The following is a 17,776-nucleotide window of genomic DNA, read 5'->3' on the forward strand; positions in this document are numbered from 1 at the left end:
CCCGGCTCTGCTCAAACCCTACACCCCAACCCGAGTACTCCATTCAGCCTCCTCTGGTGTAAACTGTAAATGTACACTCATATGAAGGGGAACATCTCACTAGTTATCACTCGGTCAAAACAGTTAAATTATACATCACAATTAGATAAACTTGTTATCTCTAGATTGCAAAAACATAACCATGCTCATAAATGTTAAACTTGAAAGCAGGATGAATAAGGAGACACAGACTATTTAAATTGTTCTACTGGGTGTCTCTTCCTGCTTATATTCTACCAACGAATGAGGTGCACACCTGCTATAAGGGCACAAGGTGAGACCCAAATGCAGACACAGGAGGCAGATGGTAGAGCTCTGATTTGTATTATAACAAAGGTAGTAGGTAAAGGCAGGTTGGGGACAGGTGAGAGTTCATAAACCAGGCCAGAGTCCAAACAGTACCAGACGATAGGCAGGCTGGTTGTCAGAACAGGCAGAGTGGTCAGGCAGGCGGGTTCGGAGTCAGGACAGGCAACGGTCGAAACCAGGAGGACTAGAAACAAACAGAGCTTGGGAAAAATAGTAGCAAGGAAAACCGCTGGTTGACTTGGCAAACGAGACGAACTGGCACAGAGAGACAGGAAACACAGGGATATATAAACCTGGGATAATAAGCGACACCTGGAGGGGGTGGAGACAATCACAAGGACAGGTGAACCAGATCAGGGTGTCACACCTGCAGCTAACAGGTCGAATGTCTCCCCCTAGTGGCAGCACTAAATATACATGTAGCTATATTAAAGCAAAACCATGGAGGACTACAATAATAATGTTGTGAACAAACACAATTTGATTCCGAAATATGGAAATGTATAGAATCTATACACAGAACATTTTTGTTGTTGTTGTAAGGGTAATAATATAAGCCAGATAGGCCTATAATGTACAAGACCATATGTCAGTCATAAGTCCCAAAGAGGGTGTTTTGTCCTGCTCCTGCATTCATCCCAGTCATCAGTGACAGAATTGGGCTAAGCACATGTTTGACATCAATGTTTGTACAATTACAATGGAAAAACAATTTTAGGAAATGCAATATAACATACTATTTACAGTTACAATGGAATGGTTTGCTTTGTGTGGTAGGATTTGTGGGCTTTGACACTCTTATGTAGGGGTCATAACCAGACATAAAATAGTGCAATATATGTCACAACACTTCTAAATGTATGTGTCATGACAGCTTTTATGACATATTATGACATATGCACATGTTATGATGCAATGTGTCAAATAAAGTGTTAGCGTTTTTCTAGTTACACCAGGTAGAACAGAACACTTGTATGTAGCCGTGAGTGACTGAGGTGAAATTACATTCTCATGACTGTTAAAGTGTTTCTACATAAACACTGTGAGCCTGTCTAGTAAATGATTGGTGTTAACAGTTTATCACTGCACTTGACTGTTAGACCCTGGAGCAGCTGCCTGGGCTGCTGTAAGCAAACCATTACACAGCACAGGGAGGAATGCTGAAGATACGGACTATATGGTTGAACTAACTGGGCTTTAAATGCTTTTGGCAAAGTGTCTGGAGAAATGTCCTGTAAACCAGAGCCTAGTGGTGGACCAAGAGAGGCCAGGATACCTACTGGGTATGTCAGCGATGTGCCGGTGATATGTCAGCGATGTGCCGGTGATATGCCAGCGACGTGCCGGTGATATGCCAGCGATATGCCAGCGATGTGCCGGTGATATGTCAGCGATGTGCCGGTGATATGCCAGCGATGTGCCGGTGATGTGCTGGTGATATGTGCCGGTGATGTGCCGATGATATATGCCGGTGATGTGCCGGTGATATGCCGGTGATGTGCCGGTGATATATGCCGGTGATGTGCCGGTGATATGTGCCGGTGATGTGCCAGTGATATATGCCGGTGATGTGACGGTGATATATGCCGGTGATATGCCGGTGATATATGCCAGTGATATGCCGGTGATGTGACGGTGATGTGCCGGTGATATATGCCAGTGATATGCCGGTGATATGCGGGTGATGTGCCGGTGATATATGCCGGTGATATGCCAGTGATGTGCCGGTGATGTACCAGTGATATATGCTAGTGATATGCCGGCGATGTGCCGGTGATGTGACGGTGATATACCAGTGATGTGCCGGTGATGTACCAGTGATATATGCTAGTGATATGCCTGGCAATGTGCCGGTGATGTGCCGGTGATATATGCCGGTGATGTGCCGGTGATATATGCCAGTGATATGCCAGTGATATGTCGGTGATATGCCGGTGATATGCCGGTAATGTGCCAGTGATATGCTAGTGATATGCCAGCGATGTGCCAGTGATATGCAGAGTAGGTGTCAGTGGACCTGTTGAATGAGACAGCTTAGATAATCGTTTGGAGGTGTTGCGTGCATTTTTTTGCATCAGGATTTGTTGGAGACTGTTGTTACCTGGTACGTAACACTGCTAATAAATGTTGCACTTAAAACCCCTTACTTTCTAGCCAAGGTTATTAATACATACAGTAGAAATGTTGTAAATGATTAAAGAGCTTAACAGGTGAGCCTGATAATAAATCAAGTCGATGCTGCCTCTGAGGTCCACAAAAGATAAGCCAAGAGAATTGTATGTGTGTGATTACCCTATGGATGTGTTACAAAACCCAACATTGTTAGAGCGTTATTTGTGAGCTGAGGTGTGTGCGTGACAGTTGTATGTGGTCGCTGGTCAGTGTTGAGTTGGCAAGAACATACAGGCTTTCATGATTGACTCTCCCTCCCAGGCACTCCACATAGCAGGCTCTCTAAACTATGCACAACTCGCCGTTGAAGTTTGGATTTGAAATGTAAATGTCTCCTAGCTGTGTCACTTTACTCTATACACCTCCCTTAGGCATGGTAAAATGACAGGTTGGAGGCTGGGATCACACTGGGATCACAGTGCCTAGTTAGATAGGTGTATCGTCTGAAACAGGTTTCCCTGCTTTTTGTTGTCCATGCAGACTATTGGATTTAGAGGTAGGTTATTATTTAACCTTTATACAACAGGTGGATCTAATCCTGAATGCTGATTGGTCAAAACCGCATTCCAGCCGGTGTCTAATCTATGACGTTAAAATTAGAGGTCGACCAATTATGATTTTTCAACGCTGATACCGATACCGATTATTGGAGGACCAAAAAATCCGATACCGATTAATCGGCCGATTTAAATAAAAAAAGAAAAAAAAAGAAAAATATATATAAAAAAAAAAATATATATATATATATATATATATATATATATATATATATTTCTTTGTAATAATGACAATTACAACAATACTGAATGAACACTTTATTTTAACTTAATATAATACATAAATAAAATCAATTTAGCCTCAAGTAAATAATGAAACATGTTCAATTTGGTTTAAATAATGCAAAAACAAAGTGTTGGAGAAGAAAGTAAAAGTGCAATATGTGCTATGTAAGAAAGCTAACGTTTCAGTTCCTTGCTCAGAACATGAGAACATATGAAAGCTGGTGGTTCCTTTTAACATGAGTCTTCAATATTCCCAGGTAAGAAGGTTTAGGTTGTAGTTATTATAGGAATTATAGGGCTATTTCCCTCTATACCATTTGTATTTCATTAACCTTTAACTATTGGATGTTCTTAAAGGCACTTTAGTATTGCAAGTGTAACAGTATAGCTTCCGTCCCTCTCCTCGCTCCTCCCTGGGCTCGAACCAGCAACACAACGACAACAGCCACCATCGAAGCAGTGTTACCCATGCAGAGCAAGGGGAACAACTACTAGAAGGCTCAGAGCGAGTGATGTTTGAAACGCTATTAGCGCGCGCTAACTAGCTAGCCATTTCACTTCGGTTAGACCAGCCTCATCTCGGGAGTTGATAGGCTTGAAGTCATAAACAGCCAGTTTCCTTGTGGAGTGCAACGAGAGAGAGGCAGGTCGTTATTGCGTTGGACTAGTTAACTGTAAGGTTGCAAGATTGCATCCCCCGAGCTGACACGGTGAAAATCTGTCGTTCTGCCCCTGAACAAGGCAGCTTACCCACCATTCCTAGGCCGTCATTGAAAATAAGATTGTGTTCTTAACTGACTTGCCTAGTTAAATAAAGGTATAAAAATTTTTTAAAAACAATTGGCAAATCGGCGCCCAAAAATACCGATTTCCGATTGTTATGAAAACTTGAAATTGGCCCTAATTAATCGGCCATTCCGAATAATCGGTCGACCTCTAGTTAAAATGCCTATTTTCTCTGTTCCCAGCCAGGCAATTTATAATCTTGATCTCCACTCGGCCTAACAACACTGTGGCAACATATCCTCCAAACACTGTCTTTTCAGGCATTATCACTTAACTATTAACTAGTCCAGTCCATTAAGAACACATTCATATGTACACAACATGCTTCCTTAAACAAGGCAACACAAACTAGTGACAACTAGAAACAACTACATGTCTCAACAACCTGTTCATCTATTTGTCCTTTGAACTCGTCCAGGGGTCCTGGAGTTTTAGGTTGGCTTGGATGGAATTCAAGATCAGGCCTCTTAGCATAAAACAAGATTCAGATCTGAGCTTGTATGTGTTTTCATTTTGAGCTGGAAGAGAGGATGTGTAAAATGGCAGTTTTCCTAAAATGGTCTTCTAAATAAGAATATACCAGTGTCCCGACAGCACTGTAGAGATCACAATGGTGAGTTAGATCTGAGGCTATTATATAAACAGCGTTATGGTAATGTGGCCACACCGTCTCCCATGAGCTTCCCCAAGTTGTAACAAACGGACCAGTTCGTTGCTGGATTCTTCACCGATCTTTGATACCTTCTCCTGAACGTAAACGTTGTTCGGACCTCAAGTTCTGTGAGGTGGAAGAAATTCCTTTGTTCTCTATGAAACTTCACTCTATCTCTATACTGTGTGGCCATATGGCAGGGTCTTCCCTAGGAATTTACGACCTCACTCTGACCACAGCAGTCTGGTTGTAGAAGCAGAGAGCGGGGGATGGTGCTTGCTGTACCCAAAGAGGGCAACATCATGACACTATTGTGTTAATGACTGTACTAGCTTACCTGGTTAAATAAAGGTTAAATAAAAAATATTAAAAAATCTCTCCCTGCCTCTGTTTGGGTTTTTCCACAGAGAGAAGCACCACGGCCTCTCCCATCATGACTGAGCACGGTCTGTCTCCAGGGCCCATCAATGGCTGCTCTTCCTCCTCCAACCCCCAGCCCAATGCAGGCAACAGCAGCAAGCCCTGGAGGAGTAAGTCCCTGAACACCAAGCACAGCACCACCTCCTCCATGCTGTCCGTCAAACAGGACCCTCTCACCAGGCAGCCCGCGGCCACACCCCTAGAGGTCCTCCCTAAAGTCATCGCCCAGAAGTCCATGCTGGAGAAATTCAAGCTTTTCAACAGCAAAGGAGGCTCCAAGGCAGCTGGAGTCCTGACTGACAGGCCGAAAGGGCGGGAGACGGAGTCGATGGAGTCGCGTCCCACCAGCAGTGACCACCTAGAGGAGGCAGAGGGGAACTCCCGGCCCCCCAGTGTCATGGCGACCAGCCCCAAGCTTGCCCTGAAGGGCATTGCCCAGCGCACCTTCGGCAGGGCCCTCACCCCCCAGAAGAGCTCTCCGAAGACTGGGGAGAAGGAGAAGGACAAGGCCAGGCCCAAGGAGAGGGACAAGGCCCGGGAGGGAGGCTCCAAGCGGGGGTTCGTCACAGAGCAGGAGGAGCCCAGGGATGACACCAGGCAGGAGGGAGTAGGTTCAGACTCAGCAGAGCCCAAGAGGAACACTAAGAGTACCAGCCTCATCCCAAAAGGAGGCAAGGCTGGCAGTGGCAAAAAGGAGGTTTCAACCCCAGCAGCACACAGCGGAATACAAAAGCCAGGGTTCAAGGCAGGGAAGACCTCGGGGGTGCCCTCTTCTGGTCGAGATGGAGACAGGTCCAGCAGTTTGAGGGCCGGTGGGGGTGGTGGTCACTCGGTGCACAAGTGCCAGCTGGACAGCAGAAGCTCCAGCTCCTGCTCCAGCCTGGCCTCCTCTGAAGGGAGGTCTCACCATCAACACCACCATACCAACGGAGCACCCCCAGTGGCCACCACAGCCAGCAACACCATCAGTGTCCAGCTACCTCATCCTCAGCAGCAATACAACCACCCCAACACTGCCACTGTTGCACCATTCATGTACAGGTACTATACCTGCTTTGATGGACAGAATTTGAGCTTTCATAGTTTAATAGTAGGAATATACCACAATGTCAAACATTTTATACATACCACGTCTCAAACCTTTTAACTTACTGTCAGGATCTGTGTAATTCTAAATTATAGTCAATGACTAATTGGAGAGGACTGAACTACATATACTTAGTGGGAACTCTTTACTCCTGACGGAGCGCAGAGAGAGGCAGACTGACTCTGTTGTATCGCTCCTCATTGTCTTGTTGTTCCTGCCCTGTCCTGTAGGTCTCAGCCTGATGTGACTGGAGCAGACATGATGATGGAGGCAGCGGGGTCACTGGAAGGTCACAGAGAGACTGCAGCCATCAGCAAGTCAGCAGACAACTCCCAGGAGGACCTCACAGGTAACACTGGGTCACTATGATTTCCATGCAGAGTAGTGTATAAGCTGGACCTCACAATGTCTGTCTCACTGGTTAAATCCTATATCCTTCCAAGCATACTGGATATAATGTGATTGCTAAGTGGTTATTCAATTGATTGAAACAGGGCATTTTCATACTGTGCTTTATGACTTCAATTTCCACATCAGTTTTTCTTTGGTATTTTTTACACTGTTACGTTAAATGTTAAGAAGATGAGACTATTGTGAACTGTAATATGTTTCACAAACTGGCAATTATCTCATTAGCAACAAAGGATCCTGTCCCAGGGAAAAACAAATTCAGCCTCTTGCTGTTCCCAGGCACAAATGAGGGTCTCTCTTCCCAGCTAAACATGTCAATACTAAATAGTGAGGAGTGCATCAAAATGCCACCATGGAGAACAAAAGGCCCAGGATTATTTTTAGCCTCTTCGTGATGGATCAGAGATATTGCCTCAAAGTTCACAATGCTTTGGCGTGCCCACACAAAGCCTGTCTGAATGCAATTAACGGCACTGTTAATGCTGCATACAGAGTGAATGGAAAAACTCACTTGGAAACTCTTGAGTTTCTCAGCCAGGAAGTAAGTGGGTTGGTACCGTTCATTTGGAGCGCTGCTCTGCTGCCACACTGGAAAAATTAAGAAAAGTTGAGCTTTGTATGAATTGCATGATTCGTTGAGAGAGTGGAGAGAGAGGCTTGATATGACCCTAGAGTTGACTGGTGAAGTGATGGAATGTTGTCCTGAGGCAGCCCCAGCCAGGGCTCTGTGTCTATGTGTCTACCATGTCAGCCAGGAGGGAGAGAAAGGCCAGGTCCTGACTGAATGGAACAGAAAGAGCTCATCTGCATGTTAAAGGCTGTGGATGTCATGGAGATGCCAAGGCTCCTCACCAAACACACTGTGTGTGTGTGTGTGGTGGATGACTGGAGAGGCCTTTCTCCCTTCTTCCATCACTCTGGGGAAATATAAAGCAGTCGCCACAGGAGGAGTGGTTAGCGCTGGGGTAGGTGTGTCAGCCCTGGGGTAGGTGTGTCAGCCCTGGGGTAGGTGTGTCAGCGCTGGGGTAGGTGTGTCAGCGCTGGGGTAGGTGTGTCAGCGCTGGGGTAGGTGTGTCAGCGCTGGGGTAGGTGTGTCAGCGCTGGGGTAGGTGTGTCAGCCCTGGGGTAGGTGTGTCAGCCCTGGGGTAGGTGTGTCAGCGCTGGGGTAGGTGTGTCAGCCCTGGGGTAGGTGTGTCAGCCCTGGGGTAGGTGTGTCAGCCCTGGGGTAGGTGTGTCAGCGCAGGGGTAGGTGTGTCAGCGCTGGGGTAGGTGTGTCAGCCCTGGGGTAGGTGTGTCAGCGCTGGGGTAGGTGTGTCAGCCCTGGGGTAGGTGTGTCAGCCCTGGGGTAGGTGTGTCAGCGCTGGGGTAGGTGTGTCAGCGCTGGGGTAGGTGTGTCAGCCCTGGGGTAGGTGTGTCAGCCCTGGGGTAGGTGTGTCAGCGCTGGGGTAGGTGTGTCAGCGCTGGGGTAGGTGTGTCAGCGCAGGGGTAGGTGTGTCAGCGCTGGGGTAGGTGTGTCAGCCCTGGGGTAGGTGTGTCAGCCCTGGGGTAGGTGTGTCAGCCCTGGGGTAGGTGTGTCAGCCCTGGGGTAGGTGTGTCAGCCCTGGGGTAGGTGTGTCAGCGCTGGGGTAGGTGTGTCAGCCCTGGGGTAGGTGTGTCAGCGCTGGGGTAGGTGTGTCAGCCCTGGGGTAGGTGTGTCAGCGCTGGGGTAGGTGTGTCAGCGCTGGGGTAGGTGTGTCAGCGCTGGGGTAGATGTGTCAGCCCTGGGGTAGGTGTGTCAGCGCTGGGATAGGTGTGTCAGCGCTGCGGTAGGTGTGTCAGCGCTGCGGTAGGTGTGTCAGCGCTGGGGTAGGTGTGTTAGTGCTGGGGTAGGTGTGTCAGCGCTGGGGTAGGTGTGTTAGCGCTGCGGTAGGTGTGTCAGCGCTGGGGTAGGTGTGTCAGCGCTACGGTAGGTGTGTTAGTGCTGGGGTAGGTGTGTCAGCGCTGGGGTAGGTGTGTCAGCGCTGGGGTAGGTGTGTCAGCCCTGGGGTAGGTGTGTCAGCGCTGGGGTAGGTGTGTCAGCCCTGGGGTAGGTGTGTCAGCGCTGGGGTAGATGTGTCAGCGCTGGGGTAGGTGTGTCAGCGCAGGGGTAGGTGTGTCAGCCCTGGGGTAGGTGTGTCAGCGCTGGGGTAGGTGTGTCAGCCCTGGGGTAGGTGTGTCAGCGCTGGGGTAGGTGTGTCAGCCCTGGGGTAGGTGTGTCAGCGCTGGGGTAGGTGTGTCAGCCCTGGGGTAGGTGTGTCAGCGCTGGGGTAGGTGTGTCAGCCCTGGGGTAGGTGTGTCAGCCCTGGGGTAGGTGTGTCAGCGCTGGGGTAGGTGTGTCAGCGCTGGGGTAGGTGTGTCAGCGCTGCGGTAGGTGTGTCAGCCCTGGGGTAGGTGTGTCAGCGCTGGGGTAGATGTGTCAGCGCTGGGGTAGGTGTGTCAGCGCAGGGGTAGGTGTGTCAGCCCTGGGGTAGGTATGTCAGCGCTGGGGTAGGTGTGTCAGCCCTGGGGTAGGTGTGTCAGCGCTGGGGTAGGTGTGTCAGCCCTGGGGTAGGTGTGTCAGCGCTGGGGTAGGTGTGTCAGCGCTGGGGTAGGTGTGTCAGCCCTGGGGTAGGTGTGTCAGCGCTGGGGTAGGTGTGTCAGCGCTGGGGTAGGTGTGTCAGCCCTGGGGTAGGTGTGTCAGCGCTGGGGTAGGTGTGTCAGCGCTGGGGTAGGTGTGTCAGCCCTGGGGTAGATGTGTCAGCCCTGGGGTAGGTGTGTCAGCGCTGGGGTAGGTGTGTCAGCGCTGCGGTAGGTGTGTCAGCGCTGGGGTAGGTGTGGCAGCTACATCATTCTCTTTCTGTAATTTCTGGGCTGAAGGACATTCAAGAAAACAAGCATGTACTTACACTCTGTTCCGATCAGAATCATAATGTGTCATGGAGAGGTTGTGGCAATCCCGGACAGGACTTATCCCGGACAGGACTTATCCCGGACAGGACTTATCCCGGACAGGACCTATCCCGGACAGGACCTATCCCGGGCAGGACCTATCCCGGGCAGGACTTATCCCGGGCAGGACTTATCCCGGACAGGACTTATCCCGGACAGGACTTATCCCGGACAGGACCTATCCCGGACAGGACCTATCCCGGACAGGACCTATCCCGGACAGGACTTACCCTGGACAGGACTTACCCTGGATAAGACTTATCCCGGACAGGACTTATCCCGGACTGGACATATCCCGGACTTATCAAAGTGTCAAGGAGTTGGAGCAACTAGTAAGGACTATCTGGAGAAGAAGTGGTGAGGGTGTTGCTAAGAGTGGCAGCAGCAATAACTCCTCACCCAGCCAAGACAGGAGCAGAGCCAGGCTCTCTCTGGGCAGCATTACCCTGGGAGGCTTCAGCCAGCACAACCAGCCACCCTGTCACATCCCCAACAGACCAATCCCAGATGACACTAGACGACGCATGCCAGTGAGCCAAACACCCCTGTGGTGGAGAGATCAGGAAGTGGGCATACAGAGTGCTGTGACCCTGAAACAGACTGCCAGGAGGTCAGAGGTCAGAGCTGGGAGGAGAACTATGTGGAGGTGTCCAGCAAGAGGCGGAGCCAGCTGTACCAGGTGCACCTGCAGCAGACTTGTGTCTGGGATTGCTCAACTCAACGAGGAGATCCTGCTCACTATGCTGGACATATTTGAGAAACATGACTGTGTCTGTGTGTGTGTGTGTGTGTGAGATGTATGTGTGTGGGGGGGGGGGGGCTGCCCCCCATTGCCCTCTGCCTGTGGTCTTCAGTGCTGCTTACCTTTTAACTTCCCAGACCTCTTGGACTAGACGCGGCTTCATTCACTAGCAGAACAATATGTTTGTTAATGCTCTCAAAGCATTCAGAGCATGTTCCCTTTTTTCTGCTTGCTAAACATTCTGTCAGCTCTCTTCGTTACATTCGCAAAAGTTATACAAACCCTCCATCAAAGGGCTGCTCTTAAAGCAGAGCTGCCTGTAAGGGTTTAGTGGCGTTATAAAGGGTTGGTTTAGCCCTGTGAATGGGCTCGTTTGGGCTTCCTCCCCCCTGGAGTGCCTTGACATTTGAATTTGCCCTGCAAAACCCTCCACTCACCTACGGCTCATTTTAATTTGGAAAAAGGCTTTGGGTGAATTAGTGGGCTGAGCTTTTCTCCTTCCCGACACTGTCCTGTACAGCACCAGGATGGAAAACCCTGTTCTGATTGATGTGAAGGACTTTTTCAATGTTTCCTTTCCTCAAAAGCATCCAGAATTCCTATGGAGTTTTTTGTACACATGTTTTTTCTGGTTTGGGCTTTGATTGGCTACAGTACGTTATGTAACATTAAGGACCCTTTTGTTGTGAATGGTCTGTTTCAAGTGTTAATGGATATCTTTGCAGGAAATATGCGCATTTATGAGGATGTACTTACTCACAAGCCTGTGCCATGTGTGTTGTTTGACGTGGCAGCTGTTTCAGGTGGACTGTCTCTAACAGACCCCCGTCCCCTACTCCTAGGTGAAGACCCTGAGGCCAGGCGGTTGCGGACGGTGAAGGACATTGCTGATCTGAGGCAGAACCTGGAGGACACCATGTCCAGCCTGAGGGGAACACAGATTAGCCACAGGTATGTCCTTGACCTTGCTTCTGCACCATCTGTGTCTGTGTGTGTGTGTGTGTGTGTGTGTGTGTGTGTGTGTGTGTGTGTGTGTGTGTGTGTGTGTGTGTGTGTGTGTGTGTGTGTGTGTGTGTGTGTGTGTGTGTGTGTGTGTGTGTGTGTGTGTGTGTTCATTTGTATTGCTCTGATGGTAGGAGTTGTTAATTTCAGTGGTTTGGCTCAGCAATTCCCAAACATGATTACATACTTCCTTTGCAAAGTGCCCTCCGCAGAGGATTCAATGTTATGGCTGTTCCTGACTTCACTATCTCAGTAATGCATCAGTGATCTAGTAACAAGGGCAAAAGAACACCAGGGTGAAATTTAAACATGGCAGTCATTTTGATCGATGTGGGAAAGAAGTATTCAAAATGAGGACCATTATTTTCTGGCATGTGAACCATTTGGATTCCAGCTTGTCTACATGACAGAGTCTGCCTTGGTGTCTAAAGGCTTTAGCCTGATTGACAGTTGGACTGGTAGATCAGATGTTGATGTGGAGACATCCCTCTTTTATCTCTAGCCTGATGAATCAGATGTGTTGCCCAGTTGCCTCGTCCTGAGCCCAGCCATGAAATCAGCTTGGAGGGGTTGAGTGGACCCCTGTGGTCAGCCAGCACAAGGTTAAAAGTTGCTTTTGTCTCCGAAGTCAATAAAAGGGGAGAAAAAACATGAAGAGCACTCCTGGTGGGCTATTCTACAATGCCCAATGGATTTCTACTCTCTTTAGCGTCATATGGGAGTGAATCATGCAATTCAACTAGTAGGATTGTTCAGTCAGAACAACATTTTTAATTGTAGATAAGTTGCCCTCTAAAGTGCATGTAAATGCAGTTAGCTTTTCATGCTGGACTGGCTCATCTCTTAGACTCTTTCTCTTGCATCCCTTACATCTATTGTTTAGCACTTTGAATGTGTTGCTATGTAGTTTAGTGTTCTGATCTGTAGTTTGTTGTCACAGTGAGAGGGAGTGTAGTTCAGTGTTCTGATCTGTTGTTTGTTGTGAGAGGGAGTGTAGTTCAGTGTTCTGATCTGTAGTTTGTTGTCACAGTGAGAGGTAGTGTAGTTCAGTGTTCTGATCTGTTGTTTGTTGTGAGAGGGAGTGTAGTTCAGTGTTCTGATCTGTTGTTTGTTGTGAGAGGGAGGGTAGTTCAGTGTTCTGATCTGTAGTTTGTTGTCTCAGTGAGAGGGAGTGTAGTTCAGTGTTCTGATGTGTTGTTTGTTGTGAGAGGGAGTGTAGTTCAGTGTTCTGATCTGTGGTTTGTTGTGAGAGGGAGTGTAGTTCAGTGTTCTGATCTGTGGTTTGTTGTCACAGTGAGAGGGAGTGTAGTTCAGTGTTCTGATCTGTTGTTTGTTGTAAGAGGGAGTGTAGTTCAGTGTTCTGATCTGTGGTTTGTTGTCACAGTGAGAGGGAGTGTAGTTCAGTGTTCTGATCTGTAGTTTGTTGTCACAGTGAGAGGGAGGGTAATTCAGTGTTCTGATCTGTGGTTTGTTGTCACAGTGAGAGGGAGTGTAGTTCAGTGTTCTGATCTGTAGTTTGTTGTCACAGTGAGAGGGAGGGTAGTTCAGTGTTCTGATCTGTAGTTTGTTGTCTCAGTGAGAGGGAGTGTAGTTCAGTGTTCTGATCTGTAGTTTGTTGTCACAGTGAGAGGGAGTGTAGTTTAGTGTTCTGATCTGTTGTTTGTTGTGAGAGGGAGTGTAGTTCAGTGTTCTGATCTGTAGTTTGTTGTCACATTGAGAAGGAGTGTAGTTCAGTGTTCTGATCTGTAGTTTGTTGTCACAGTGAGAGGGAGTGTAGTTCAGTGTTCTGATCTGTAGTTTGTTGTCTCAGTGAGAGGGAGTGTAGTTCAGTGTTCTGATCTGTAGTTTGTTGTCACAGTGAGAGGGAGTGTAGTTTAGTGTTCTGATCTGTTGTTTGTTGTGAGAGGGAGTGTAGTTCAGTGTTCTGATCTGTAGTTTGTTGTCACATTGAGAAGGAGTGTAGTTCAGTGTTCTGATCTGTAGTTTGTTGTCACAGTGAGAGGGAGTGTAGTTCAGTGTTCTGATCTGTTGTTTGTTGTCTCAGTGAGAGGGAGTGTAGTTTAGTGGTGACTCCTGACCCACCCCACCTTTCCTCGCCACCCTCTCTCTCACCGTCTCTCTCCCCCTCTCTCTCTCTCCCCAGCACCCTAGAGACCACCTTCGACAGCAGTGTCACCACCGAGATCAGCGGGAGAGGCATGCTCAACCTGTCCCCCCACCCCAACCCAGCGCTGCCCTGGCGACTGTGCCCCTCCAGCCCACGTCTGCAGGCAGGCGACGCCCCCTCTGTGGGAAATGGGTATGCAGTGGTGATGCGGGGCAGCTCCAGTGGCATGGTGAGCCCAGAGGATGGGCGCTACCTCCGCAGCAGGCAGACACCAGGACAGGAGAGTAACACTGTGTGTGACCTGTCAGACAAGATGGAAGAGCTGGAGGGCGTTGCCATAGAGACCACAGGGTACATGAGCGATGGGGACGTGCTAGGGAAGAACATCCACATGGACAAAGTCACCAGTGGGTGAGTGCACACAGCATAGCCTATATTACCGTTAAGACAGGAGCTGCATCTAACCTAGAGCGCAAAAAATAAAAAAACATCTTCACTGATTTGTTAGTCAAGGGAGACTACTTATGATATGATAGACATATAAGTGAACTCTTCATCCTTTAGCATTTGTACTTTTGTCTATTCAACTGGCAAAGGGAGCCAGGAGAAAGCAGTAGTCCCAACCCTGCTTTGAATGGACTACTACACCACAGGGATGTGGCGCAGTTAATGAATGTCTCACTTTTCAGTTTTCTTGCCAATAGATGGCAGTGTTTCAGTGTCTGGCAGTGCTCTCTGCTAATGTCTCATTTGTCAGTAGTAGCTTAGAGAAAACTCCTGAATCTGTGACAGCAACAGATGGGAGATCACTTGAGATATCAGACATCATCTTTCATTTGGAACATAGCTTGATAACATGCTGTCTTATTTGGAAAGCTGTAAAAGAAATGAGTGGAAGTTAGCAGGGTTCTAAATCTATTTTTAAATGTGCTTTCACATGCATCATTAATCTGATCATCTATCTCTCTTGACACATCCAACCAGACACCCTTATGATATAATCATAAATGCCTACTAACAAAGCAGACAATATTTATTTTCTATCCTGCTTTTTCTGTACATTGCTAACTTATGAAAAGTAGTAACTGTTTCAGGCAGTATAAATACAATGTGTACATGACCCACTAGCCCAGGCTATACTGTCAGGCTTCATTGTCTTGGCTGTGGGTACAACCTTGACATTGAAGCAAAGATACATGGGAATAAGGCAACAAGTACTATTTTCCAGTCATAAATCCTGACGCCTCGATCACACCGACAGCATCAATAGTATGCAGCATCATCTGGATATGTGTGCAACAAAAGTTTAACATTCCTTCTGCCACCATTTCTGTCAAGCCGTCTACACATACAGTTTGACACATACGTTCGATACATCCAACGTATGTACCACACAGAACGCACTGCAACTGCCTCTGTAACACAATGCTGCAGGGCAAACGCAGCGTTTCATTGGAAAATAATGTTCTTCTGGTGAACTAAAATGCAATGACGCTGTCAGTGTGCTTATGAAGTTTCACAGAGAGCCTACTTGTTTGTTTACCAAAGAGGGACATCCCAGATTCCCAGTATGAGGTTGGATGGACATGGATTCTCCAGTTTCTTTCTTGTGAGATTCTGATTGGACTGTGTGTCGATGGGCATGCTTGTTCAGATCAGGCTGAAGTTGAAGAGAGTTTGATTTAAAAATAATCTGGCCTTTGTGCCCTAGAGAGAAAGCAGGTCATGGGAAATATTCTCCTCAGCATTGAGATGACATGAGACACTGAAAGCTCTCATCATTTACAAAAGTCTCTTCTATTCATATACAACATGCACTCCTAGAGAAAGAAGTCTGGTCCAAGGCTGATTGCAGTCTTCTCCTTTACTGGGCCTCAGAGATTCTGTGGTAACACACCCGTGAACACTCAACCAGAGGTTAAGGCGAGTCTTATTTCACAGAGGTGAATCATGTGACACAGAGGTGAATCATGTGACACAGAGCCAACTGCAGGTCAGGATACGTCTGTTGATGATGTGATCACATATGCTGTGTGTTTCATCTCACTAGAATTGGAGCAAATAAGATGTTTATTTTGCCATCAGATCAACTGAAATCAAATTGTATTTGTCACATGCGCCAAATACAACAGGTATTACGGTGAAATGCTTACTAGGGCTTGTTTTTTTTAAAAGAAATAAATCAAAGTTATGAAAATATTTACTAAATAAACAAAAGTAAAAAATAAAAGAGCAACTATAAAATAACAATAACGAGGCTATATCCAGGGGGTACTGGTACCGAGTCAATGTGTGGGGTACAGGTTAGTCAAGGTGTAACGAGTGCGCATAGAGTCAGGAAGACAGTTCAGGGAGTGAATACATTTAATTAATAAATGAAGGAAACACAAACAGCGCACCGACATGAAACAGAAACAATGACGACTGGGGAAGAAAACAAAGGGAGTGACAGAGGGCAGGTAATCAAGGAGGTGATGGAGTCCAGGTGAGTGTCATTATGCGCCTAACGCTGGTGACAGGTGTGCGCCCTAACGAGCAGCCTGGTGACCTAGAGGCCAGAGAGGGAGCACACGTGACACAAGGTAATTGAGGTCATATGTACATGTAGGTAGGGGTAAAATGACTATGCATAGATAATAAACAGCGAGTAGCAGCAGTGTAAAAAAAGAATAGTCCAGGTAGCCATTTGATTAATTGTTCAGCAGTCTTATGGCTTGGAAGTAGACTTTTGGACCTAGACTTGGCACTCCTGTACTGCTTGCCGTGTGGTAGCAGAGAGAACAGTCTATGACTAGTGTGGCTGGAGTCTTTGACAATTTGTATGGCCTTCCTCTGACACCGGTATAGAGGTCCTGGATGGCAGGAAGTTTGGCCCCAGTGGTGTACTGGGCCGTACACACTGCCCTCTGTAGTGCCTTGCGGTTGGAGGCTGTGCAGTTGCCGTACCAGACAGTGATGCAACCAGTCAGGATGCTCTCGATGGTGTAGCTGTAGAACTTTTTGAGGATCTGGGGACCCATGCCAAATCTTTTCAGTCTTCTGAGGGGGGATAGGTGTTGTCGTGCCCTCTTCACGACTGTCTTGGTGTGTTTATACCATGTTAGTTTGTTGGTGATGTGGACCTCAAGGAACTTGAAGCTCTCAGCCTGCTCCACTACAGCTCAGTCGATAAGAATGGGGGCGTGCTCGGCCCTCCTTTTCATGTAGTCCACGATCATCTCCTTTGTCTTGATCACGTTGAGGGAGAGGTTCTTGTCCTGGCACCATACTGCCAGGTCTCTGACCTCCCCCCAATAGGCTGTCCGATCATTGTCGGTGATCAGGCAGTATGTTGTGTCATCGGCAAACTTAATGATGGTGTTGAAGTCGTGGTTGGACATGCAGTTATGGTTGAACAGAGAGTACAGGAGGGGACTATGCACGCACCCCTGAGTGGCCCCGAGGATCAGCGTGGCAGATGTGTTGTTGCCTACCTTTACCACCTGGGGGCGGCCCATCAGAAAGTCCAGGATCCTGTTGCAGAGGGAGGTGTTTAGTCCCAGGGTCCTTAGCTTAGTGATGAGCTTTGAGGGCACTACGGCACAGGTTGAAACAAGGACTGGATGCTGGAGAACTTGTATGTTGCTCACCACAATCATCCGTATTATCCGATTTTCCTCTAGGAAACGGAAGCAATAGAGAATGACAGTGGAAACATGGTCCTTGTCCTGCTCTGGAGAGTTTTAATACAAGTTGATTCTGAATGTCTTGGTGATATGATAGCACTTTGTTGAAGTTTAGGTCAACCACACTAATCAAAGGGTGTGCGTGAACACATAGCCATAATAGTGAGTTCACCTGTCAACTCTAGTGTGTTTCACTCTGTTTTTAACCCAACACCTCACGTGATCAAGAGTTCAGTAAACCTATGGGGGCTTGTGATGTTAGTGCAAATAAATAGTCAGCTGAGGACCTGCAGACTAACTGGCTCTGCTGTTGTTCAGTAACCAGAGTTAATGGATGGCCCACTGCAGGCACACAGCTCTGAACCCAAACATTGGCAGAGATTTAAACTGGACCTTCAATTGATTGATTTGATGCCCTAGGAAGAGTGAGAGTGACCAACATTAGACCACTTCTATGGCCTTGTGCTATAGTCAGGTGCGTTGTGGTTGCTACTGGGTTATAGTACCATAGACCTGTTTGGAAATGTATTGTTGTGTACTTGGTTTGGTTACATTAGATTATTTTTTTTAAATGTCTTGCTTAATAACTCTGAGCCAGTCAATGAGTCATCTCTTGTGGTGTATCTCATTGCGAAAGGCAATTAATCATAACTCAT

General features: G+C 47.6%; 1 protein-coding gene across 1 annotated transcript in view; it reads left to right on the plus strand.

Moving 5' to 3' along the window:
• Positions 1–17,776, plus strand: part of LOC139374936 (neuron navigator 2b) — an 83,973-nt gene that overhangs the window by 10,427 nt on the left and 55,770 nt on the right. The window contains exons 7-10 of the mRNA XM_071116192.1: positions 5,148–6,201; positions 6,478–6,596; positions 11,141–11,297; positions 13,492–13,866. Coding sequence (XP_070972293.1) covers positions 5,148–6,201; positions 6,478–6,596; positions 11,141–11,297; positions 13,492–13,866 — 1,705 coding nt within the window. The remainder of the gene's footprint in view (positions 1–5,147; positions 6,202–6,477; positions 6,597–11,140; positions 11,298–13,491; positions 13,867–17,776) is intronic.

This window comes from Oncorhynchus clarkii, chromosome 2 (assembly GCF_045791955.1).
Source record: "Oncorhynchus clarkii lewisi isolate Uvic-CL-2024 chromosome 2, UVic_Ocla_1.0, whole genome shotgun sequence".
NCBI classification, from domain to species: Eukaryota; Metazoa; Chordata; class Actinopteri; order Salmoniformes; family Salmonidae; genus Oncorhynchus; species Oncorhynchus clarkii.